The sequence below is a fragment of the Archocentrus centrarchus genome, chromosome 14 (assembly GCF_007364275.1).
Source record: "Archocentrus centrarchus isolate MPI-CPG fArcCen1 chromosome 14, fArcCen1, whole genome shotgun sequence".
In the NCBI taxonomy this organism is placed as follows: domain Eukaryota; kingdom Metazoa; phylum Chordata; class Actinopteri; order Cichliformes; family Cichlidae; genus Archocentrus; species Archocentrus centrarchus.
In genome coordinates, this window is record NC_044359.1 from 26673271 (window position 1) to 26700091 (window position 26821).

Consider the following 26821-nt stretch of genomic DNA (forward strand, 5'->3'; position numbering starts at 1 on the left):
GTCAGAGCTGTTTAAAGGGCAGTACCTCCCATAACGAAATGGAAAATCTGGGAATAACAGGGTAAAAAAATAGGATCCTGTTTAAACATCAGTATTGTGTAAAGCCCAGCTAAAGGTTTTAGCTGTTGTAACAGGGCACAGCAGGATTATCAGTAATACAACTGTTGGATCTAGTTACATTGTGTCCAAACAAATAGTCGGTCTTTTTCATGCCAAGAGTGAAACTGGGCACAGCAAAAGGAGCTGGATACCCTGCAGAAAACTATAGTTGGAGGTGTGTAGCCTGCAGTCTGCAGCTCTTAATCCAGCAGCCTAATGTCACATTTTCTTGTTCCCATACTGATTACCGTATCCTATTCTTGATGGAAACTTTTTCATGACTACTTGAGATTAACAGCCGCCCAATGCTTCACCAGTTGAAGATTTTTAAATGTGAATGGGGAGGCTAAAATGTTGGTGAGCTCTATGAGCTCCCAAAGTTAGCTTGGTTAGATTAAATGCAAATTTTTCGAAATGGCACCATGTTGGGATTATAAAACTTTTTTTTTTTTTTTTTTGAAGATTATAGTAGGACCACTGTTAAATAAGCTAAACAAACAAACAAACATACAAAAAAAGTGAGGCTGATCAAAACGAGATTAGATATGTGTGTCATCATGGCAAAATGAGTTCCTGGAGATGGGTACAGAACTACCACAGAGGTGGTGACTGTTGCTAAGATAGCATCAGCCATATAATTTGCTTAATAGATTTGCCTCTGATTTTTAAAAATACAATACACATTGTTGTCATTCACAGCTTCGGTTTCATTTTCTTAATAGTTCACTGCTTAGTTATATAAATGAGGTGTCAGCAATGGATGTCAAGCATACAAGATTGTTCTCACAAAAGGTATAATATAGAGGCTGCCATCATGATTTATGACAGTTTACAGTGGCCTCATATATTTTCCGTATTCCAGACATGCTGTACTAGTCGTTAGAGCTGAGCATTTTGATTGTTGCTATCTTACGTGTTTTGAAACTGGACGTGAGTTGAGGGGTTGATCTGATTGACAAAGCGAGGGACACTCCATCCTCACGGTGTAGTAACTGGTCAATCACATGATGAGGGTAAAGTGTATCCTGCTTTTTCCTTTTTATTATGGTGTCATAGTACACTGTGTGGATTGTAGAGTTTAAGGGACCAAAATGCAGAACACAGGAGGCAGAGAAGTCCAACGAAAAGGAAGTTTTTAATGCTGACAGCAAAGTCCAAAGTAACAGAGTCCAAAGGCAAACAAGAGTCCAAAATTGTTTTTCCCACAGACTTTTCTAGACTTTTTTTTTTTTTAAAGAGGAGTTGCCCCCTGCTGGCCATTAGAATAAAATAATGTTTAATTGAGTCTTGCATTGGTTTACTTTTCAGAACCAGAAGCTATGTCCACCTTTTACATAAAGTCTATGGCCGAGACTAGTCTCCATCAATAGAGTAAATGTAGGAATAATAGCTTAAACATAAAACTGTACTTTTAGCTGCCTCTCATCTGAAGTCTGCGCTGATCTAGAGTTCCTTTTTCGATGAATCTGTGCTTTTACGTCAGTGACTCGTACACACTCACATTTACAGAAGAGTCAAGAGGGAAGGAAAGAAAAAAAAAAGCTGCTTTGTTAATTCTACAGTCAGAAACTGAGTTCAGCTAGGCATGTTTTCCATGGTAGTGTATGTGTTTACAGATAGTTGAACTGTTAAGTTTTAAAAGTCACAGAATATTGATAATTGAATTAAGGTCAATGTCAATGTTTGCCTGTTGTAAATTTATGTGTGCTATTCAAATAAGGGGCATAGATACATAGAGAGACACTGGAATGTGAACGATGGTGTAGAAAACTCCTACCCCCTAGCAGTGCACACACTTCACACTTCCTGGGGGAAATTCAGGCATAAGACTTGCCAACAAAGCAGTCAACAAAACAAATCCTCGAAGAGCTCTGGGAATTCAGCTCTTTCTCCTATTTTCACTGACTTATTTTTTTGTTTTTCATCAGTTCACTTTAGCATGTTTTGCAGTGTAACTGATGAAGCCTTGCATCAAAAATGTGAGCACTCCAACTCCCAAGTTGCTTGCATGTGTAGAAATATTAGAAATTTGGAGAAAGAAGTGCCAGCATAGGGACTGAACTTAGTATAATAAGGGTTATTAAAGTAGCTGGATGCTACTAATCAAATGTACTTGATTAACTAATCATCAGCAAGCGTGAGCACCTCTATAAAAGCAGAGATTTTGACATTTTGCTGGTCTGGAGCATTCAGGTGTGTGTTGACACAATGAGTGGACATCCCAGCAAATTCATTTCAAGGTCAGACTGTGCAATGCTCAGAGAAACTGCAAAAACCCCAAGAGCTACATCTCAGACGCAGTGCTCAGTTAGCATGTTAAATGTCAAAGGTCATGACAGAACAATTAGAAGAAGACTAAACAAATATTTTTTTTTGGAAAAGAATATAGCTGCACAGCTTAGCTTTGCAAAGTTGGAACAAACCACCAGACTTTTGGAACTATGTCCTTTATACAGATGAGACCAAAGTGGAAATGTGTGACGAACCTAACGCAGCATATCAACTCAAAGACTGCATACCAACTGTCAAGCACAGTGATGGAGGGGTGATGATTTAGGCTTGTTTAGCAGCCACAGGACCTGAGCATCTTGAAGTCAATGAGTTGACCATGAGCGCCTCTGAATACCAAAATATTCTAGAGTACAGGGCAGGTGAAAGAGATTTTAATCTGAGTGAGACTTCTACCTGGATAAATAAAGGATAATAAAATAAAAATAAATAGAGCTAAATATGAGGCCATCTGTCCAGCAGGTAAAGCTTAGCCCAAACTGGGTCGTGAAATGGGACAATGATCCCAAGCACAGCAGAACAGCTGAAAAAGAAAAGAATCAACGTGCTGCAATGGTCCAGTCAAAGTCCAGACCTCAACCTGATTGAAATGCTTATAGAGATGTTATTTTTTTAATAATCAAGTTTATCAGCCTTTTTTTCCCTCATTTCTTTATACATCAGAATATTAAGAGTACATTATATTGAGTTGTGGCACAAACTTTAGCTATGACCACAATATTGAATCATAGATAGAGATGTATATAGATTTAGCAACTCTGCTGGGGAGAAAAAATCTCTGTTATAGTCATCATGGAAGTAGAGTTCATGACACAATCATTGGATTGATGTGGGTTAGTTCTAATAAAGTGGCCACTGAGTATATTTACATATATGAAGAACCGTGATGGGAATTATGTATCATACCTTTGATATGATACAATCACAATATGTTGCCAGAGATTAAATGCTAAATGTGCTGGTACTCATACAGCGCCTTCCTACTCCTTTGGTTCCTTAATACGAGTCTCATTCACCCAATCACACACACACACACACACACACACACACCCACACACACATTCATACAGTACTTTTATCTGTGCCCATACACCCACACTTGCAGTGGTGTGACTGCACTGTGGCATCAGTGTGTTTGTGTGTTATTATTCACTTGTCAATTCTTTTAATTAACTCTGAGTTTACCCTGTTATCAACTTTGTTCACTTAAAAAGCGCCACCATGAGGAAAGCAATCACATGATTACTTGCAGTGTTCTCATATGTATTATTACTTTCATATCAGTATGTGATTGATTGATTTTTGTTACGATTATCAGCCATTTTCCAATTATCTTCTTCTATCAGCTCAAAACTGCATTTTGCTCTACAAGACCACATCAATGAGTGGATTTCAGTCATCTAATTAACTACTGAAAATAATTAATAATATTTTTCAGCTCCAAAACCGGGTCATCCTTATCTATTAACAGCAGTGGGAAGCACAAGCACCAGCCACAGTTCTCAGTAAGCAGCTAACTGTCCCGCCTCTGTTTGTTCCTTTTCCCTTCTCCAGATGTTCATTGCAGACAAGGTGGACGACTCCAGCTGCACCCTGCATGAGTTCTCTATAACTGGTTCTACATATGCCCCGGAGGGACAAATGTGAGTAGCACAGTTTAGATTTATTACTTGATTTGCCTGTCCACTTTCATAACTCGTTACATGAAAAATGTTTGTCATTAAGCCTTCTAGATTTTACCAGCACATTCTGCATGAAATTGACCATTCTTTAACTCCGTTCCTGGCTTTTTCCTTTCTTTTAAACCAGATCAAACATAAATGCAATAAACTGTTGTCGTCTGTTACGTCTGTTCTAATAGTTCCCAAGAATAGTTTCTATAGCTTTGCTTTGTGTGTTGATGTGGCAGTTAGTGCCAGAACACAAAAACGGTGAGGAATACCAGTTGCTTGCATTATAATTATATATTAATTTTGCATCCATGCTTGCACAACAAATGTACTCCAGTCTCAGCTGTACTTTACTCCCATTAAGCACCTTGTTGATTGCAGGTGTGAACTTGGACAAACACTTTTGTGCAGCTATTTTTAACTCTGCCTGTCAATTTTTTATTTTTTATGTTATTTTGGAGCAATAATTTGTGGAGGACGACACGTTGGTGGCCTCTCAGTACAGGTATTCATTAGACAGGAGAAGGGTTTTGCAGCTCATTGTATATGTAAGTTGTTTGTTTTTACTGCTCGGTGAGTACATCGTTCTGACTCTGGATGAACCCGTTGATTTCATAACAGCAGAGTGTGGGTTACTGTGTGGGAGCTTCGCTAGCAACGGTTGCAGTCTCTGCTGGGAAGAGATCCATGGTTGTCATGCAATCAGCGCCGCTTGTCATAAGCACACACAAGCATACACAAACCCAAATACACTATTTACTATTGCACAACCACTATTCCTCCAGTCAGCTGTGGAATGCGAAACGACCGAATGTGAACCTCATTCATAGGTATTCATGAGATTGCTGTGTGTGCAGTGAAGGGAGCTGTGATGTGATGGTGAGTGATGTTTTGTGTGTGTGTTTCTTTCAGACTTAAAGAAAACAAGCCCGTCCAATGTGGAGACTATGATGGACTTTTGGAGTTGGCCACTGTGTGCTCTATGTGCAATGATTCTTCACTGGACTATAATGAGGTCATTACCACACAAACATTTTTAAGTTTCTATTCCAAACAGATCTGTAACGCGTCCAGCATTGTTTAACTTCCTACATAAATTTACGGCAAAGGTATTTTTTCACGAATCCATAAATGGTGGCGCTTAAATACAAACGTACGCACGGCCTTCTTTTCTTCAGCTGAGCTAATTTTACTCTGTATGATCTTTTTCTCTGCTTTGGATTGCTTTTCTCACCTATTTGTCATCACCATGGTATCATGGTAACCATGCTGAGGAGAGAGGCCAGGGATACAGCACTTGTAAACTCCACCACAGACACACTGCTTCTGTGCTCATAAATGGCCATTTTGCCACTAATTTTGTGCATTTTTGAATAAAGAATCTGAGTGAGCTAAACTAGGAGAGAGAGAGGTGCAGAGGAGCCGGTTGCTGGAGGGGAGCAAGGTGTTTTATTCCCCTCTATGGGCAGTCGCACAAACAAATGATGTGTGATATGCCATTACTGCTTCATCTCAGCTGCTGGGTCACTGCTGGCCAGGGCAAACCACTATGCATGCATGACTCAGTTTGTTTTTTTTGGGGGGGGGTAGTGGTGAATGACTTGCAGATATCCTCTTGGCATGTTTGTCCTGTCATTCTTGTGCAATTCCAACCCTGTGGAGACTCTCATGAGTCCAAAGCAGTTTCTCCTTTAAAATAGTCAGAAATATTTAACATATAATGGTTGTGAAAAACGTGGGTATACTGGATCTGAAATACTCCTCAAATGCTTAAAATACTTTCCAAGTCCAAGAACGAGTTCATCGGCATGTTTTGTTGAAGTTCTGCTCTCTTGCAGGCCAAAGGGGTTTATGAGAAGGTGGGTGAGGCCACAGAAACAGCTCTCACCACCTTGGTGGAGAAGATGAATGTTTTCAAAACTGACCTGTCTGGACTCACCAAGGTGGAGCGCGCCGGGGCCTGCAACTCAGTAAGTTACACGTGAAGAGGCGCGTGATCTTAATGTGCATTCAAAGAGGAGCACTGCTGCATACATTAAAGTCTTGTGGTTTCATAGTTAGCTGTGTGAACTCTCGTGAATTGCCTCAAGTCTTGCTGACTCGAGCGAGTTGAGGTGGTAACATGAGTGTGAAAATCTCTGGGTGTGGAACTACAAAGAGGTGAGGTAGCCAGACCTCAGTAGGTTTTGCTTCATTTCTGCTTGAGGCTAGCTGTTTGAGGTTTAGCCCCTACTAACATTCTAGGCCTAAATAGCCGAATCGTGACTCTGCCACTGTGACACCATTAGACACATTGTATCGTGCTGGCATGTTCTTAACAAACTTTATAGGCTTCTTACAGCTTCTAGTGCTCCATATGGAGTAGATGATCTAATTAGATTTTGGAGCCCATTTCTGCATGAATTTCCATATTAACAAGGGACATGAGTTTCCCAGAACTCCTTTAAGCTAATAAGTTTTAAACTGACCCCAGATATGTAGCATCCAAAACTTAATACGTAGAGCGCAAACACTCCTTATGAAATGAGTCATCTGATTAGATTTTAGTTGTATAGTAATGAGGGGAAACAAATATTACCCTTTAAGTAGTATTGCCAGCACAATTTTTCAAGAATATTGTGTTTTCCTTTCTTTCTTTCATTTTGGACTGCCCGTTGTGAGTCTGGCAGTGTTTTATAAAAGCTGAGTTAAATCAGTGGAGTGCTATTTAAATGTCCAATCAAAGATTTTTAAGTTTTGCAGATATAAATTGCTCCCACAGCTGCAATATCTGCCGCAGGCTTTAAACCTCTAAGCATGAAAATGCCATTTGTAATTACAATAGTCCTTATGCTGTGCTGTTCACTGCCTATAAGGAGACTGCTTATAAATTAATGCCACATCATATATGATGAACAGTGAGTCAGCGGGTAAGAATTAAGTGTCTTATACAAGGACACACAAAAAAAAAAAAAACAGTTGATTGACAAATGTTTGATTTCAGGGTGTGATTGTTTGCTTATGAGTTTTAAAAATTCCCACACGGGAATATTTAACAGCTTTGCACAAAGCTAACCTAAACTTAACAACAGCAAACAGAAGTCAGAAGTGATAGATGTCTTATTTGGTCTGTATACATTCTCAGTCATCCAGGTCACGGAAAAAAGGCAACTGGATGTCTTTAATTTTTTTTTTTTTTTTGAAGGTGTTTCACCTCATTCAAGAGGCTGCTTCAGTTCTAAAGCCAAAAGGTGGAGAGTCCTGGGTGCTTAAACGCTAGTAGGGGCTGTCTCCTCTGGAGATGGTCTTTGACCCACTATTGATCATGGGCATCATCACATGAGCTTAGGTGAGAAAGACAGTGACAAACAGAACAACACTGTCTTCCCTTATGTAGCAGGTTTGACAGGGAAACCCCATGTACTTCAGACCCAGTCACACCCTTAGGCAAAAACTCCCAAACACTAGCTAAGCAACACAGTATATGCTGTGCAGGGCAGTGAGTAGTGCTTGGACCTCTGCACTGAGGAAACCAAACAGCCACTCCACAAACGCATAAGACAACATAGAAGAGCCACCTCGACAGGACGAGACTCAGCTGCACATCTGCACCTAAAGGTTAAAGGTCACTCTTTTGAGGATGCCAATGTTCACATTTTGGACCGGGAAGACAGATGGTGTGAAAGAGGAGTAAAAGAGGCCATCTATGCCCACTGTGAACAACCATCACTGAACAAAGGTGGTGGCTTACGACACCAGCTGTCAGCAACCTACAATGTAGTCTTTAGATCCCTTCCTGGGTGCCTCAACCCCCGCTCACACCTTACTTCAGGTGACCTCTATAGATCACGTGATAGGGTGGGGCATGAGAACTGAGAAAAGACTGAGTTTTAGAACTGAGAAAGCCTCTTGAATTGAAACATCTTCAAAAAAATGTAAGAAGTCCAGTTGCTCTTGGGGTGCCTCATTTCATTTTTTTTTTTTTTTTTACTTTAACTCTAACTCTAAAATGATCCACTATACCTTATTAGTAAATAGATGGCTAAATGCACAACTTTACTTAACAATAAAAGGAATCTGCAGAAAATTTCAGATGAGATGACCTTAAACTTTTCATACCTCTGCCCGTCCTACAGAGCTAGAAAGCAGAAGAAAGAGGGAGAGAATAATTTCCCCCACATGCCATGCCAAACTCGCATTACTCTCTCTGTTTGATAGAACGAAGAGGTTTGTCACACTGACAGATTTCAACATCCATCAGCTGTTTGAAGTCCTCTGCCAGGGTGTGTGTGCGCACCACAGCCATCTGGCTGAACAGAGAGTATTATCGGTGTTAACCTTTCAGCCTTTCCTGGTTCAGTACAGGCTCTGAACTAGAAGGACACCTGCTGGCAGAACAAGAGTTGACATGAAATGCAGTATGCAAAGAATAGGGCTGCTTTTAGGTGGACTTTCATGCACTTCAAGCAGTTCTGCACTATTTTGGTGTGTCTTTGATATTTTTCCATATAATGCCAGCTGTTATTGCTAGTCATTCTCATACAGGTTCACTGTGCTGGTGCGTACAGCTGTCAGAGGCAGCAGAACAGCAGAACATTCAGGCAAGGTGGTTGAGTGTTCGTTCTGAAGTGTCAGCCTTCAGCTGTCAGTAGCCACCAGCTGCCAGTCTGACAGACGCTCATGAGCATGGCTAGTTAGCTCAGTCCCTTTGGCTCTTTGCCACTTTATTCTCCTTTACCCCCCTCCTCTTCTTTTCCTGAATTTTCCTCTGTCGTTTCAACTTTTGCTCCCTCTTTTTCATCCGTCAGGTTATCAGGCAGTTGATGAAGAAGGAGTTCACCCTGGAGTTCTCTCGTGACCGCAAGTCAATGTCTGTCTACTGCACCCCAGTCAAGCCAGGTTCCCAGAGCAAGATGTTCATCAAGGTGTGACTGAATAATCCAAACTTAGACAAACACAAAGACATACTTTGCATTACTTTTGTTTGAACATAATTTCCATCGGCATTTAATGTTCTTCTTCTTTTGTCATCTGCAATGTGCCCCCTCAGGGTGCTCCAGAGAGCGTGATTGAGCGGTGTCAGTACATACGGGTGGGAACAAAAAAGGTGACGCTGACACCAGCCTTGCGCGATCAGCTTATGTCTAAAATCAGAGACTGGGGGACAGGCAAGGACACCCTGCGCTGCCTGGCGCTGGCTACACATGATACTCCGCCACACAAAGAAGACATGGACTTGGAGAATTCCAGCAAGTTTGCCGAGTATGAGGTACAGTATTGGAGTTATCTACACAAAGGATCTTAGTTTAGGAAACCATATTGTTCAAAATAGGCTCATATTTCATTCTTTTTCTTGTAGTGAAAAGAGCTTTAAATTCAGCTTTTCAAAAGATTAGTTTGACATCTTTTGAATTAGGCTTTGTTCAGTTTGATGAGAAGGTAAGGGAGGTGGACAGGAAGCAAGGAATAGTACTAGTTTGGCTTTGTCCAAGATTAAGAACATCATTTGCCCAGCAGAAATTGGCCTAGTAATTTTTCACACTATGTTCTTCTTCCTTTGAATAGTTTCTTTGTTGTTTAGGAAGTGAGCTGCTTGATGTTTTTTGGCAGCAGTAAAAGCAGAATGTGGTTCAGTTTCAGTAGAACTGGAGTGAAATTCTATTTTCAGATATTGCCCTGCGTATCCTAATCACCCTTAACACTTTTTGTTTTTCATTTAGTTGGGGCTCACATTTGTTGGCTGTGTGGGGATGCTCGACCCACCCAGGAAAGAAGTGATCGGTTCGGTGAAACTGTGCAACGAGGCAGGTATCCGTGTCATCATGATTACAGGAGACAACAAGGGCACAGCCGTGGCCATCTGCAGACGAATCGGCATCTTTGGAGAGGATGAGGACGTGATGGGAAAGGCCTACACAGGCCGCGAGTTTGATGATCTAACGCAGGAGGCGCAGAGAGAAGCCGTCAAACGGGCGCGGTGCTTTGCCCGCGTTGAGCCAGCTCACAAGTCCAAGATCGTCGGATACCTGCAGTCATTCGACGAGATTACTGCCATGGTAAAGAAAACTAATGGTGCAAGTAATTCATCTCATGCCAGTATACACCTCTACTGCTTCTTCTAGCCCTACACTTCTTCCTGCATCTTTTTCTGGCAGTTGCAAGGCAGAACTGCATTTTCTCCATCCCGTAGCCATTCGCTGTGTGAATGACTTGTCAAAGATGCATGAGAAGAGGCCAGTGAGGCATGACGTGTTCCAGGTCTCTGTGAGGCTGCTCTCTCTGACGCCGCTATCAAAAGCTGTCATCTACGGGCTGCTCGGCTGCTTCCTATCTGACACACGTCTCAGAAGAGAAGTTGATCCGTGGGAAAGATGGGGTGGAGGGAGGGAAACAACAATATCCCCATTTGCCTGTCAGGCTCACTCCACCATTCGCAGCAGTCTGAAGCTGCTTTCAGGCCCTGCCATGACAGATAAATATCTCTCCTGCCCAGCTTTAGCTTAATCCTGCCAGGGTGTGAAAAGATAATGAGACTTTGCATAGAGAGTTTGAAGTTAATTCTGAATCATTGTTACTTAAACTCGTGACTGTTGAACGAATGAGCTTTCTTGGAAAATGAGTGTGGGCTCAGTATTTTTCTGGCATACATATACTGTTACAGTATTGGACACTCATATTAAATATGGCCAAAGTTTCAAATTATGAGGATGTAAATGAGAGCAGAGATCTTTAATCTGATCATCTCTGACTAGCTACACTAGCAGAATCCAAGATATAAAAATATGCAGCTAGAAATGAGCACAGTAGGCCCCCTTTGATGAAGAGCAGGTCTCACACTTTTTAATAACTCGGTACTGTTGTTTGCGCTTTTATTCTTTCAGAAGGTTTCCTTTGGCATCCCTCTGTTCTTTCAAACTTCTTGTCTAGCAAATGCATCCCTGTTTACACTTGATTTTGCAGCCGTTTTCCTGAGTTAGGTTTTCACTGGTTGGGCTTGGAAGATTCAAATTTTACTTTCGGGACTCGTGTTTTCTGGTACATTAATAATGTAAATATTTCCTCCTTGTTCCAGACGGGTGATGGCGTGAACGATGCCCCAGCCTTGAAGAAAGCAGAGATCGGCATTGCCATGGGTTCCGGTACAGCAGTGGCAAAGTCAGCGTCTGAGATGGTGCTGTCGGATGACAACTTCTCCACCATCGTGGCTGCTGTGGAGGAGGGCCGAGCCATCTACAACAATATGAAGCAGTTCATCAGATACCTCATCTCCTCAAACGTGGGAGAAGTTGTATGGTGAGAACAAAAACCTGGCGAGACACGCCTGCTGGGGGTGTGTGTGTCTATCTTCATGTGCAGCTGATGTTTGCATGTCTCTTCTCCGTGTCTGTCCATAGCATCTTCCTGACAGCTATCCTGGGTCTCCCTGAGGCTTTGATTCCAGTCCAGCTGCTGTGGGTTAATCTGGTGACTGATGGCTTGCCTGCCACCGCCCTGGGCTTCAACCCTCCTGATTTGGACATCATGGATAAACCACCCCGCAACCCTAAGGAGCCACTCATCTCTGGCTGGCTCTTCTTTAGATACCTGGCTATTGGAGGTATTATTCACAGAGACATTGATAAATTATTATACTGTTAATCACTGTGTGGGGATAGGCTCCAGCCCCCCTGCAATCCAGAATTGGATATATATTGGATGTAATTCCAGCTGTTTCACTGCACGAGTAAGAGCTCAGTAGTGCCCTCATTCTGGATATGAAGTGTGGTATGAATGGAGGATTATGCATTTAACATCAATGCCAGACGCTGCATATGGTACGTGCCAGATTACTTTTGCTAACAGCCTAGAGGTAAAACTGTGTAAATACAGGATTTAATGAGCCTAATTAGTCTGCCAAACAGGACTGTCGAAAGAGACTCACACACACCTGTGTCCTTTTTTTCTGGAAGCGTAATATCCTGATGCATTTTCTAATCAAAGCAAACACATTAGCACTATTCCTTAAACAGCCACACTGCGACTGTCAATAGATTGAAAAGGTCCACGCCTAGCATCTTACTTTTTTTTTTTTTTTTTTTTTTTTTTTTAGTTAATTGATAAAAATAAAGGGCTCGAGTTAAATTTTAGCGACACAAAGCTTAGCAAACATTTTGATTTTCCTGAATAAATCATTCTCAGTCAGTTTAGTTTCACTTCTGATTTTCTTTCCCCCTTTAAAACATTCAAGGTTATTTAATTTTATTTTTAACCACTGAGTTGCACGAGTTGTATGATAATGAATATGTGACTGAATCTATCAATATCTGTAGTTACTGAGTTTTCATGTTTGTGCATATAAATCTAAATGTATGCCTGTCTTTTCTTGTAGGATATGTGGGTCTGGGAACAGTGAGTGCAGCCACATGGTGGTACCTGTTTGATGAAGAGGGCCCACAGGTGTCTTTCTATCAGCTGGTGAGTTGTAAAATCTTGTGCTGCTCAGTGTGCCGCCTTTTGTCTGACGAAGGTCCCGTCCCAGGAGAATATGAGTTTATTTTCTGTAATACTGTTTACCCCCACCTCTGCATCCTTTTCATTCCCTGCTGTTGGCCATGATGAGGTTTGACGCTGCCAGCAGTGGACGGGGGTAGAAAGGGAATAAGGACTCATGTGGATTGATTGCGTGCAGAGCCGAAATGAAGCCAAGGTTCGGCAGCTGTTCGCCCATCTGATCCGAGTCCCATCAGACCAGGTCCTGGTGACATCCCGTCACCACACATGCAGGAGCACATGCTAACGTCTGTCTGTCTCTTTCTTTACAGCGACATTTCATGCAGTGTACTGAGGACAACCCCATGTTCAAGGAAATGGACTGTGAGGTGTTTGAATCTCGCTACCCCACAACCATGGCGCTGTCTGTGCTGGTGACCATCGAAATGTTCAACGCGCTCAACAGGTCAGTCAACTTTGGAGGTGATGTCAGGGTAAACAATCCTTAAATGCCACAGCTGTCAGATGTTTACTCCAAAGAGGAGATGCTCTCATTCAACAAGACAGTGCTCCCCCTGAGGAAGCATTCTCCGGCCGTCAGAGGGATAACATGCCAGAAATGCCACGGCCATCGCAAACATCATCTCTGTTCACTGTTGAAGGACTCATTTATTTATTTATTTTTTGTAAAGGCCATGTTTTCATATACTGCTCTTGGTAAATGTGCTTAAACACACATCTTAAGAAGTGAAATAATGTTTTTTTTGTGCATTTTATCCCCACAGAATAAAACAGAACAGAGCTATGAAGTTTGATGTTTACTCATGGAGCAAGTGTGTCCGTAACTCTTTTGGGTCATTTCATATGAACTCAACCAAAAAGCCAAAATCCTCAGATTTGAGTGACCTTGACCTTGTGAATCATAATTTTCAATTTTCTAACATTTCAACAGGCAATATCTCCCACATGAATAATATGCTTAGCCTGAAAATTGGTGTCCTGGGTAATTTTGGCCCAGACTTTCAGAATCTGGCACCCTGAATGTTGTATCTTCTCTCTTGCCAAATATAGGGCACGGCACCCAATGTTTGGGGGGCCATATCTCAGAAACCCTTTGGAGCTGTGGCCTATAATTTTGTATGTGTTCATTATACACATAGAGGTACTTTAAAAATAATTTTCACTTAAATCTGAGATCGTAACCTGGGGATGCATTGGTTGAGTTCATATGGAATGACCCTTTTGAAAGAACTGCATATGTCTCACTTAAGGGATCAAACTGAGAAAAGAGGAGGTTGAAAAAGGGGCCTCTGATGCATTACCTTAGATTGATTCCAATGATGGTCCAGCTGAATCCTGGCAGATTTCTTGAATTGTGCAATATTTGTAATTTTCTTGCAGAACAATATCTCAGTATGTTGGAATATTCTTATTTGGGTTTTTTTTTTTACAGCATGATCATGTTGACCTGAATTGCCAACGTGTTTTCTCCTTATCAGTTTGTCTGAGAACCAGTCCCTGCTCAGGATGCCTCCCTGGGTCAATATTTGGCTGTTGGGAGCGATCATCCTCTCGCTCTCCCTCCACTTCTTAATCCTCTACGTTGAGCCACTGCCAGTGAGTACACAGGACAGTTGTTTGAGTTGATTGTAGATTCTGCCCTTCTCAGTGGGATGGTGGGACAAATGCATGCTAATAATACACGAGCAGTGTTGGGTTTTTTGAGTCAGGTTTTTTTTTTTTTTGCCAGTGATGACACAACTTTGTAATGCAAAAAATATGATGGCCCTGTAAGTTCAATGTGATGCAAAAAAACGTGGCAGCCATGTGGTCAATGCACAGCTAGCATCATGCTACAGAATGTTACAAACGAAAGGTTTCTATGGTACATTAACTCTATAAATCAAACTGATCACATTTTTGTCATTTGCTTTTTCTGAGTTGCAAAATATTAAGCGTTCAAGATCATATTACAAAACGCTTCTGTTGCAGCTTTGTCATCTATTATTGGAAGAATTTCAATTTTTTTTTTTTTTTGTCTCATTTTAATTTCCTTTGTCCTTCAGCTCATCTTCCAGGTGACCCCTTTGCGCTGGTCCCAGTGGATTGTGGTCCTGAAGATTTCCTTCCCAGTCATCCTACTGGATGAGGCTTTGAAATATATATCCAGGAACCATCTAGAAGGTATGTTAAATACTACTGGTACGATTTTTAATCTAAATTTTTCAAAATCAATAAATATATTTGTGATCTTGATCTGATGTATCTATCTACTGATGTTTTTTCTGCTTCTTTTTTTCTCTCCTGCTTTTCTAAATCAGCCTAAATTCTTTCAATCTCGCCTTCTGTGGAAAGGTACTTCACCTTCTTTGAGCTGCTTTCCTCTGACTCCATTAGAACCTGACTGCTGTCAGACTGGTTATTATGTATTCTAAATGGGTCTTTCTTTGTCTTGTTTTTTGGGGGGGTGTCTTTGGCAGGTGATGAGGAGAAGAAGTATCGGAGGAGATGGCAGCTGAACTAAGACCTCTCCCTCAACACACTCACACAGTTAGACACACGGCTACCCTCTTCCCATTTTGAGCTAGGAAACTTTTCTCTCCCCTGCCCTCATTCCCCACTTCTGCATGTCCAACAAACCACCACTAGAAATGAGCAGGGCTTGCATGAGAATGAGTGTGTAAGAAAGAGAGCGCTTGTGCTCCTGTGAGCATGGCTTTGTATGATTGTATGAGTAGATCAGCACTGTGTGTGTGTGTGTGTGTGTGTGTATGTGTGTGTGTGGGAGAACACAGGCAGATGCAGACCTGTCTTTATAGTTGCAAGAGCAAGAAACAACTGCAGAAAAAAAAGATAAAACTGCCCAGGGCTCTGCTTTTTAAAGATTTCTGCTCATTTTTTTTCTTGTCTGTACAGTACAAACATAGTGGTGGACTTTGGGGAGGGAAAGAGAGGGAGGACAGGGGAGTAGACATTGATAATATTGGGTAGGGAGGGGTGGGAGTGGGGTTTTAAATGAACACAGAGACCGAAAGAGAGATTGAGAGGTGAAGCCTGCTGCGGTGAAGAAACCGATGGACACACTGGCAAAAAGAAAAGCACCAGAAAAGGAGGTGGAAGGTGGAAAAACAGCCGGCCCTCGAGGCGCTGTGCGTGTGTGTGTGAGAGAGAGCCATGGTACCTGTGTGTGCCCGCGAAAGCATTATCAGGAGGTGCTGCCCAGGCTTCTGCCAACCACACTACTGGCAGTGAATTCCAGCCAGCTCTGGCCTTATCAGCACAATACAAATGTATCTCTGGCCAGTTTGTCACAGCGCTGCTCCTTCATCATCCTTTGTCCGCGCTTTCACCACAACTCCTGTTGAACATGTTTTATGCTAAATTACTCTCCTTTGGCCTGTTTCGCTCTCTCTCTGTCTCTTTCTCGCTCTCTGTGCGAGGAGGCAGCTGTGGGCCCGGGGTCGTGACTGTCGGGCTCTTTAGTCGGGTGGGGGGTGCGGAGACGTCGCTCCGCCTAAAGGTGTGAATAGCTTTACGCTGCTTGGCTGCTTCTTTTGGCTCTTAATTTGAGGAGCTGATGTCAGCTCACACACTGGGCAAAAATGAAAGCAACAAAAAAAATAAAAAAAATAAGTCAAACAGCAATCAAACCAGCATCTCAGTAGAGTAGATGTGATCCAGCCCGCTTGGCTGGCTCTCTTTAGCTTCACTATAATGTCCATCTGCTTTTGCTGCCACTGGAATATCTCTGCGAGTCATTTCATGTAAAGACCAAAGGTGGACACGAACATGATGCTTTGCGATATTTGTCCCGGAGCATCGTGCAGCTTGTCTACCTTTAATTCATTCAGTTGTATCACACCCTGAACCAGCGCTGAGGTGTGTTTGCATTATAGCCTTACTTGAATAAAGTTGTCTAATTTGATGTGATAGGCTGAATCGCACACATGATGTAGTTTTAAAATAAGTTAGGGAAGTAAACGGCTTGTCTCAGTCTCACGTGGACATGAATTATGTATATATTAAGCACATTGAACATCCATGCCTTATACAGCCCACTGCATCTCCACATTAAAGATGTGGTCCAAATGAATGTGTCTCTGCTGACCTTTAATGAGCTTTTTAACCCATCACTACCACTTCTCACTCACGTGCCCTAACAGTGATACTCATACTGATCACATGAAGTCTTGAAGACTCTGAATGTGGCATGTTTAATAGTAAAGCTCCCTTTTTTTTCTTTTTTTTTTTTTGTTTGTCATGCTTTGTGTGCTGCTCCCTCAGCTCCTCCTGCTTTCTCAGTGCTTTAGCATTTCATTTGGGTATTTTTATAATTATTAATAATAATGTATTTGACTGAACGAACCCGCAGGGTTTGGATTGTGTCTTTTAAGTCTTAATTATGGGTTTTGTGTAGGGCCCTGGTGCTCTGTGGACTGGGTCAGCTGTGTTTTTTGGATTCTTGTTGCTTCCACGTACTGCAGGGTAGGAGAGTGTACACATTAAAAAAAAAACAAAACAAAAACAGGGATCTGTACACTGTGTCACTCATATTTCAGCTTCTTCAAGCAATGTTTTGATTGCAGTGTTCTTAAAGGTAGAGCTGCAGCAATTAAAGTTAAAAATCACAAACCACACCTGATTTAGGTTCAGCTGAGCTTGATAATGCTCGGTAATGCTGATTTGTCTGAAAGAGAACGGGAAACGACCTGAACTGTGGCTCGTGCCACCGTGTGCCTTTGGCCACACAAAGTATCAATCAATTAATAAAGAAAATATTCAGCAGATTTGATAATCTGATGATTTAAAAAATGGCTTTTACTTGCAGTACGGACGTTTTCAATGATGGATTTCTCTCGTTTGAATGAAATGAACTGACACAGTGTGCAGATCCTTCTTTTTTTGCTCCCTTTTCTTGCTTCCAGAAGGGATTTCAAAAAGCAGGACTTATTTTCACAGTTTGATGCAGAAAATTCACCCTTGAATACAGTAGTGTCCAATCTGCAATTGCTTACTGTAGTGGATGCAGTTGTACTATTCATTTTGTTGTTTGGTGACGGTTTTTTTTTTCTTGCTCCAGGGAATAGCTAGCCAAACTATAGATGTTTCCAGTTTCACATGCTCTCCGGGGTCATTCTTGGAATGCACAGTAGGAAATCAACTTAAGTAGATGAAGCAAACTCAAAAAGATTACACTATAAAGGTCATTTAAAGTTTTAAGTGTGGCCTAGTCCTTTAGCTATAGACCAGAAGCTGGATTTTGACTATACTTGACATAAAGCAGCCTTTATGGTGAAGTTGAGCTTTTCATTCTTTTCCTGTCACCACCATGAGAATGTGGCACCTCTTTCCAGACCAGCAGATTCCATATCCCTGTCCCAGATCTCCAAGGCTCTGTAACATGCTGGCACTCTGGCCACCAGGCACTATAGGTCTGTATAGCCTTGTTATTTACTACTGAATCCTCAACTCTGTACAGATGCTGAGAATATGATCGCATGGAACCTTGTTACTGTAATAATAACCTATACAGTATATAATATTTAATTTTTTGATACCTTGCATCAATGAAACCTACTCAACAAGAGACGGACTTACGAGACTTCATGTTTTTATTTTTCTTTGGACCACATGGTATCTTAGGATCTCCTTTGTTTTTGTTTTCTTGTAGAAAAGAGCGGTTGTTTCTTTATGTTCCCATTTGGTTTTTACATTTTTGGGGTTTTTGTGTCTTTTGCTGTAGGGAAAAGAATACGATGATATCATGTTTAAGATAGACAAGAATAATGCTTATGCTAATAAGTGGCAATGACATGGAACATTTCAGTGATAACTAGCTGGTGTGAGAATGTTCAAGAATTTGTGAATGGACAGTGTCTGGTTTACACTGAGCGATAAGCAGTGATGAATCCTGGGTTATGAAGTTTCATGAGTGTATATTGAAGGGCTTGGTGGGGATGCAGGCTCTAGAGACCCCCCCCGACAATCCTTTCGGATCTGACATTTGGGATGTTGCACAACTCTTCCAGCATGGTACTCAGTCCTCCACAATCTTTAAAACGCATAACCTCCTTTACTGACAGTGAAGGAGCTATCAGGTTCATCTGAATAACAGCTGACCGATGTCTGTCTGCAGAGACGAGTGAGCCGTCTCTAGAGCCTGAGCTCCACCTCTGAGAAATTAAAAGGATTCTCTGTGTTGCCTTGTTAATATTAATTGTGGACACATAATTTTATAAATGACAAAGACGTGGAAATAAAGATTATTTATCTTGTTATTTATTCAGTGGTTGTGGGTTTTTTCATGGACAATTTTAAATGCAAGCTTCTTTTTTTTTTTTTTTTTTTTTTCTCTTTGTAAACCTTTCTGGGGAACTGCTTTCTCCAGTTTAAAAAAAAAAAAAAAAAAAGTTGGGACACTCTTTGATTATGTAAATAAAAGCGCAAGGCAATAATTTGCAGATGATTCTAATGTGATGTTTATTTTCAAAATAATCAAGACAACATTGTTTGATGCCCACAGGCACACAATAAATCAATTTTGCTCTGAAGACATCAAACGATGAAACTTCGTGCGGTCTGAAGCGCTTGAAGTGAAGGTGGGATTTCTTTTGGTTTGTGATGGCATTTCAACTCCCAGCCAAGAGGCTTCTTCAGTCCCAAATATGTAACCACTGGTGGGGTTGTCCCTTGACTCACACCTGGCTCACTATAAACAATGAAAAAAGAAAATACTTCTTGGCACAGGAAGTTTTCATGCTGATGTGGCGAATAAAAGAGGCAGCAGCGAATATTGTATGTGTGTGTTTTCAGAGTAATTGTGCTGTGATCGCAGTCCAGTCACAGGATGTCCTAAACCCTGTTGTCAGAAACTTCTTCCTGTTGATATGAACTCAGCAGCACACTGACACACAGGACCCACTTTAAGCAAAAATGGGACCAATTCTACTCCAACACCTTCTCTGCCCGCTCTGAGAGTGCACGATCTTTCCGTTAGTTTTCTCAGCTATCTTTAGCCTGTGTGTTTGTGCGCCTTTCACTGGGACAGCGTCTCCGCTGAATTCCAAATATGTAACCACTGGTGGGGTTGTCCCTTGACTCACACCTGGCTCATGCAGCCTTTAACCACCCACATTATTACAGGGTGGCTCAATGACTCTCAGGACCACCTCCAAGGGGACACTAGAGTTTAACTACCTGGGAATCTCAGTTTCCAGAACTGAAGGAGCCTCTTGGGTGGGAGGTGAAGTATCCTCACAAACCAAAAAGATATCCAGTCACCTTCATTTCAAGCACTTACGACCATGACCCGGATGACTGAGAACTTGCATAGATAAACCTCATACAGATATCTTGGTAAAAACGGGTGCATGAAGCTGGACAGGTGAACAGCTACGACTGCCGGCTAATCAGCATGCGCTGAAAACCTGTTGTGTTCTCAAAATTCACGCAGTTAATAAAATCATTAAGACAACTTTTAATTCAAAGCAGCGGAATTTTAAAATTGAAGAGTTGTGTCATGAGAGATCATTTTATTCAGAGGTTTAGAGACAATGTGGCTGTCCAAGGAAAACTGCGGTTCCGTTTCATATATTCAGTGTAAACCGTTTGGTTCAGTGATCTGACATCCGAGACAAACGCATTTATAGCCCCGAACAAATTAGGGGTCTCATGATATATCGGTATTGAAGATGATCTTTAAAAATTAAATATCATTTGTGTGTTTACACTTAACATCCTAAACAAGTGTAATTATTGCTGTTCTGTGAACTTTTGGATAATTCTGGTTACAAAGTCATTCTCCATTATTAATGCTATTTTAGTTCCTGCCCACACTTTGAGAGAATGAATTTCAAAGAATTTAAATCAATAAAGGAAAACTGAACCACAGCGATGAGACCAGCAGGGGGAGATGTTGCGTCACATTCTGAGCTATTTAGGAACTGGACCTTTCAAAAAGCTTTATGCTGCTTTTATTCTGCAGCTGCTGGACTGACTGTGTTAAAAAAAAAAAAAAGACCCAACAGTCTCACATACAGTGGTGTCCATACAAATCACGGTGGAAATGAAGTTTCAATATCCCACGCCAGCACAGCTGACTGAGAAGACCAGGTTGTTTTTGTATTTTTGATTTCTCCAGGAAACAGAATCACATGCACACACACACCTGCACACACACACACACACACACCAGTTACGCCTTCTCGGATCTCTCATGTGAGAATGGCGCACACGTATGCACATCCTCTCCAGAGGGGGAAGTTCCTGCAGTGAAGGAGGAATCCCAAGGGCTGTCGGCACAGCAGAAGAGGATCTCATTAGTATTAGGTTGTTATTTCCAGCAGGACAGATGCAAGATGGGGAATTCAGCGGAGACGCTGTCCCAGTGAAAGGCGCACAAACACACAGGCTAAAGATAGCCGAGAAAACTAACGGAAAGATCGTGCACTTTCAGAGCGGGCAGAGAAGGTGTTGGAGTAGAATTGGTCCCATTTTTGCTTAAAGTGGGTCCTGTGTGTCAGTGTGCTGCTGAGTTCATATCAACAGGAAGAAGTTTCTGACAACAGGGTTTAAGACATCCTGTGACTGGACTGTGATCACAGCACAATTACTCTGAAAACACACACATACAATACTCTCTGCTGCCTCTGCTTTTATTCTCCACGTCAGCATGAAAACTTCCTGTGCCAAGAAGTTTTTTTTTTCTTCATTGTTTATAGTGAAATAAAAACTAAAATGAATGGCTATGAAAGAAAAGCCCAGGCCTTTGAGCAGGTGAAATAACAGGACCCCTGGGGCTCACTTGTAAAACATCAGCAGAAAGAAGGCTGAAATTAAATGTTAGTCTATTTCCAATGCTTTTGGCCTGTGAGGATTTTTTTTAATGTCTGTCCTGTGTGACTGACTCACACATTTGTCTTTGTGAAAAATTCCATATATGTTATAATATTAAGACTACTTTGCAGTGTATTCAAAAAATAAATAAGTAAATCATCACAACCGCTGAGCAAGCTCCAACTCAAGCAGGGGTCCCTGACCTTTGATAATGATCTGGTCATGCTGCATGCTTTCTTTGAACTAGTCCCATATGGGCAGCCCAACTATGCGCATGCAAGGCTGCGCTGCGCCCAATTTGCACCGTGACTCATTTGAAAACAAGCGGATGCTGCTCGCAGTCCAGCAGGCTCTTAAAAAAAAACAAAAACACCTCGAGACAGAAATGGCTGGGAAAGACTTGAAATTTGAGGAGCGATTGTGCTGCGAGGGAGGACATTCTGCCCCTTATCCCATGGTGTCAGCCTTGTGTTGTGCTGTGAGGCTGAAGCTGTTGCCAAGAAACCAAATTAACTTGCTTTGAACTTCCACTGTGGTTGTGACAGAGAAGTGAAAATGCTCCCAAAGGCTGTGGCACATGCCCACCACTTACTGCAGTGTTAGAACTCAGTAGTCTGATACATTGTACAGTATTTAAAGCAGGCTGTGGGTTAAAGCTATAGATAAAATATAGTAGCTAATCTTATTACTGAGGTATTTGTATCTTCTTTTAATGCTGCTTTACGTCATTGCAATGAAAATAATTACCTGCATTTAATCTACTGCAGCTATAGTGCAATCTAATTCCATGTTACAAATAAAATAAAGATTCTGCACTGAAAATATGAATGATGATGATGATGTTATGAAATATGAGGCCTCATATAGATTGAAGCAGTTGGAGACTAGAAAATCAGGTGAATTAGATCATTAGAAAATTAATATTTATTTGTTTTTAATAGTTCTTCTATGACAAACCTTTTCACCTGCTCCTCGGGTGAAAAGATCTTTTATTTTAAAATAAAATTTAGTTTAAAATTATTTTAGTAACTACATGGTATTAATTTTACTTAATGGTGTTGCTTTATACAATGTAATGACATCTACAGTGTAGTGTGTAAAACCACAGAAAAAAGTGAAAAAAAAAAATGACCCCAGAGCCCAAAGGGTTAAACTGCAGACTGGTGAAAAAATATAATCAAAGACTGATGTTGCCTTTGTGTTCTTAATGCAGAGGGTGTGAAAATATGCAGTGTAGTTTTATATTGCAAACTCTATGTAGCAGCATCTTTCTAACACTGTGTGAGTCCATGTTTTAATATTACTGTCCCAGCATTAGTTTCCTAAACCTGCAGTAAATCCAGCCCTTTGATCACTGAATAAATCTGTTAACATATGAAATAGTTCAAATGTGCTGATGCAGGACATACACTATATCGCCAAAAGTATTTGCTTGTCTGCATTCACACACACATATTGAGTAACATCCCATTCTTAATCCATAGGGTTAGCTGCAAAGGGTCGGCCCACCCTTTGCAGCTATAACAGCTTCAACTCTTCTGGGAAGGCTTTGCACAAGGTTTCGAAGTGTGTTTATGGGAATTTTTGACCATTCTTCCAGAAGCACATTTGTGAGGTCAGACACTGACGTTGGACGAGAAGACCTGGCTCACAGTCTCTGCCGTAATTCATCCCAAAGGTGTTCTATCAGGTTGAGGTGCAGGCCAGTCAACTTCTTCCACACCAACCTCACTCATCCATGTCTTTATGGACCTGCTTTGTGTACTGGTGCACAGTCGTGTTGGATCAGGAAGGAGACATCCCCAAACTGTTCCCACAAAGTTGGGAGCATGAAATTGTCCAAAATGTCTTGGTATGCTGAAGCATTAAGAGTTCCTTCCACTGGAACTAAGGGGCCGAGCCCAACTCCTGAAAAACACCCCCACACCATAACCCCCCCTCCATGAAACTTTACACTTGGCACAGTGCAGTCAGACAAGCACTGTTGTCCTGGCAACCACCAAACCCAGACTCTTCCATCGGATTGCCAGATGGAGAAGCGTGATTCATCAGTCCAGAGAACACGTCTCCACTGCTCTAGAGTCCAGTGGCTGAGTTGCTGTCATTCCCAATCACTTCCACTTTGTTATAATCCCACTAACAGCTGACTGTGGAATATTTAGTACTGAGGAAATTGCACAGCTGGACTTGTTGCACAGGTATCATCCTATCACGGTGCCACGCTGGAATTCACTGAGCTCCTGAGAGCGACCCATTCTTTCACTAATGTTTGCAGAAGCAGTCTGCATGCCTAGGTGCTTGGTTTATACACCTGTGGCCATGGAAGTGACTGGAACACCTGAATTCAATGATTTTCATGGGTGGGTGAATACTTTAGGCAACATAATGCATGTCTCTTCAGTATATCAGCTCAGTAAACACAGAGTATTTCTGAGAGTATTTAGAAAGGTGATGCTGATTCTTAGAACGGAACCAGGCCACTGATCCATTCCAAAATATTAACCACCAATCTAGACTCCATCCAAGCTGACACTGGGTGAGAGGTCCCAGACAGTCAGTCATGAAGAATGTATTCACAAAAAATGACTCATATACACACAGGCCTGCATGTGTTAATCTGTTGTAATCCATCTTCATGCATGCTGTGGATGTTTTAATCACAGTCATCAATTATGCCGTGTACATAATCGTAGTCAGTTTTGTTATCACGGTGTGCAGTGTGTTATCACGTTTCTCCTCTCGGTGATCCATCACCGCTGTCATACAACTCAGACATATCCAGCGATGTGTGAAAACAAACACTGAAGTGATAGTTGTACTGTGTGTCTAATTCATTAGTAGATAATTAGCAGAACTAGTTGCCATTAAGTGACCCACCGTGGAGCTACGCCGGGCTGAGCCCCTTCATGTATTCTCTTCGAATTTTGTGGATAATAACAAAATGGAACTGCGGACCTGCCGCCAATACTTGTTTGAAACTTCACCTCCTAATGCCAAACTATGTCACAGAGATGAGAACATTCCCACTGCAGACTGCAGTAAACATTCATACATCAGACTGACACATTTCAAATTCAGCAAGCTGTCTCGACTCGAGATTCTCCCGACTCCACGATAAATATTTAAAGTCCTACTCAAACATCTGTTTAGCTTTTGGGTACAGCACTTTGATGTTTCACTCTGCAGAATGATAGATGTGCAAAGTTTGACATTAATCTGCTGCAGGAAGAGACTTTCTCTTCTGAGTACGAGCCAAATGCGTGCCAACGTGCCGGGCTTTTTAAGAAGGAGAAAGAAGCTAATGTGCTTTTGCCTGTTATTTTCTGTCACACACGTGAAGTCCAGACTCTCACATGGAACCACGTCTAAACCAGACAGCTCAGTGAGCGCACACACCTGCTCAGTGTCTAAGAGCAGGGGAAGTTCAACAAGTGCTGTATCTGTCAGTGATTTTTGTGTATGCAGAGTGTGTTTCTTCAGTCCTGTGCCAACTGTTGGAATTGCTTGTGATGCTCACCAGACCATGTAGCCACTAATATGTTAGTTTAATTAAACTAAATTAAATTAAAATTAGCAAAATTACATTAAAATAAATTAATTTAAAAAATATAAATGAATTAATTTTATTTAATTTTACTTTTGCTTGAGTTTTGAGTTTTTTACAATAATATTTGGTTTTCTGTGTTTTGAGTTCTTTTTGAGTTTTGTGGTCTCTTTGTGTAGCAGATAATTCTGTGTTGGTTTCTTTATTAGTTTCTCATTTTAGTCTCTTAGTTCTTTAGTTTTAGTTTTGCTACCTTTTACAAACTAGTTGTTCTCTTGTTATTTCCTGTTTTATTTTGGTAGCTGTTGTCTTCTGTGTCTTGTTCCTGGTTTTACTTCCCTTGCCTTGTCATCCTCGATCAGTTTTAGTTGTGTTTAGTTCCCCACCTGTTTCCTCTTCCCTTTTGGCACTTGTGTATGTAAACCCTCAGTTTGCTTCTCTTCTTTGTTGTTTTGCATTTTCTGCTTTGCCTGTTTGTGTCCTGCTTGGTCCAGCAGTGTATTCATAGTGCTTCTTTTTTTTCCCTCTCCTTCTCTCTTAAAAATGATTCAGCCTTAATTAATGTCTCAATTTGTTTTTCAAACTCCGTCTCCCAAAATTTTGAAAGATTGTTTTCTGTCGAGTTGTTGTACCCCTTGTAGGTTTCACTACAAGTAATCATATTAAATGATGACTCTTACATCAGTTTAAATGTGTCTCAGGGGACATGGTGGCTCCACTGCAGCAAAAAGCCTGAAAGCAATTAGATGGAAAGCTCCACTTTGCCCTGTCAGCAGTGCACATAATTAGATATATTGATTATGGAGTTATCTGTGACTGGGGGGGGGGGGGGGGGGGGGTGTCACTGGGCACACAAAGGAACCAAATGCAACTTGTTTTATTTAATAAAGCTTTTCAAAATCTGTATTACATGGTGATGCTAAGCTTTACAGACACCTTGGGGGCTCTGTGGGAAGGAGGTTGGGTGGGCAGTGGAGGAAGAGAGATGGTGCTTAATATAGTATACGGTGCAATGCATCAGTCCATAGGGAAAATATGGAAAAGAAACTGCGTAACCGATAAGTGTTTATATCTCACATATGTTTATGCTTCATAAGAAGTACCATATAAATTGTAGCCAGATTATTAGGAACAGTCCCCCCACCACCACCACCCTTTTTGACACTGTAAACACAAAGTGAAAATGTAGGAGCTATATATGGTGTAACTGAATTACACTCAAGTGTATGTATACTTAATTAAATTATTTAGAGAGTTTTTATACTTACAGTACAGCACTGTTCAAAAGTCTTGAGATTTGTTCCTATTTCTTTAGCTGGATCTATGAAAATGTCAAAGGTAACACAGTTTGACAGGCATCATCAAGGTGATTCCCAATCAGCTATTATCTGAAAACTTGGCATATCTCAGAACTCTGTCTAGTGTGTCTTTATTAAAATTGAGGAAACTGGACAAGTGGAGGACAAAAGAAGAAGTGGTAGGCCTAAAAAAAAAAAAAAATTCACAACAGACGAACAAAATTTGAAAGTATTGTCCTTAAGAAATAAGAAAAAAAAAAAAAAAGGAAAGACCTGACCCCTGATCTGAAAGAGACATCCGGTCCTTCAGTTGATCCATCTACAAATTACCGAAGCCTCATCAGAAATGGTCTGAGTGGGAGAGTGGCATTTTTCAGAGATTCAAATAAAGAAATAGTTCGTGTTTTTGCGACAGGTTCCTGGCAACAAAGCGTCAGAAGACACAACTTATTATTTCTTTGCTAAGTTTTCTGTATCGACACAATTGCTTCATCCCTTGAGTTATGTGTCGTTTTCATGCTTGAATGGTTCATAGGTCAATTTTAAGTGGCTTAACAAACACCAGTCTGAAAACGGTCAGGTACACAGAACGCACTGAAAATGAATGAAAAAGCAGCCAGAAAGAAGGAGTTTTTCAA

General features: G+C 41.3%; 1 protein-coding gene across 1 annotated transcript in view; it reads left to right on the forward strand.

Annotated features, from left to right (window-relative positions):
- Positions 1–15468, forward strand: part of atp2a3 (ATPase sarcoplasmic/endoplasmic reticulum Ca2+ transporting 3) — a 44703-nt gene extending 29235 nt beyond the window's left edge. The window contains exons 9-21 of the mRNA XM_030745781.1: positions 3943–4031; positions 4971–5073; positions 5897–6028; positions 8846–8962; positions 9088–9306; positions 9758–10093; positions 11110–11330; positions 11432–11634; positions 12406–12491; positions 12839–12972; positions 14006–14123; positions 14573–14690; positions 14987–15468. Of these exons, the coding sequence (XP_030601641.1) occupies positions 3943–4031; positions 4971–5073; positions 5897–6028; positions 8846–8962; positions 9088–9306; positions 9758–10093; positions 11110–11330; positions 11432–11634; positions 12406–12491; positions 12839–12972; positions 14006–14123; positions 14573–14690; positions 14987–15030 (1920 nt within the window). The 3' untranslated portion in view covers positions 15031–15468. The remainder of the gene's footprint in view (positions 1–3942; positions 4032–4970; positions 5074–5896; positions 6029–8845; positions 8963–9087; positions 9307–9757; positions 10094–11109; positions 11331–11431; positions 11635–12405; positions 12492–12838; positions 12973–14005; positions 14124–14572; positions 14691–14986) is intronic.
- Positions 15469–26821: the final 11353 nt, after the last annotated feature.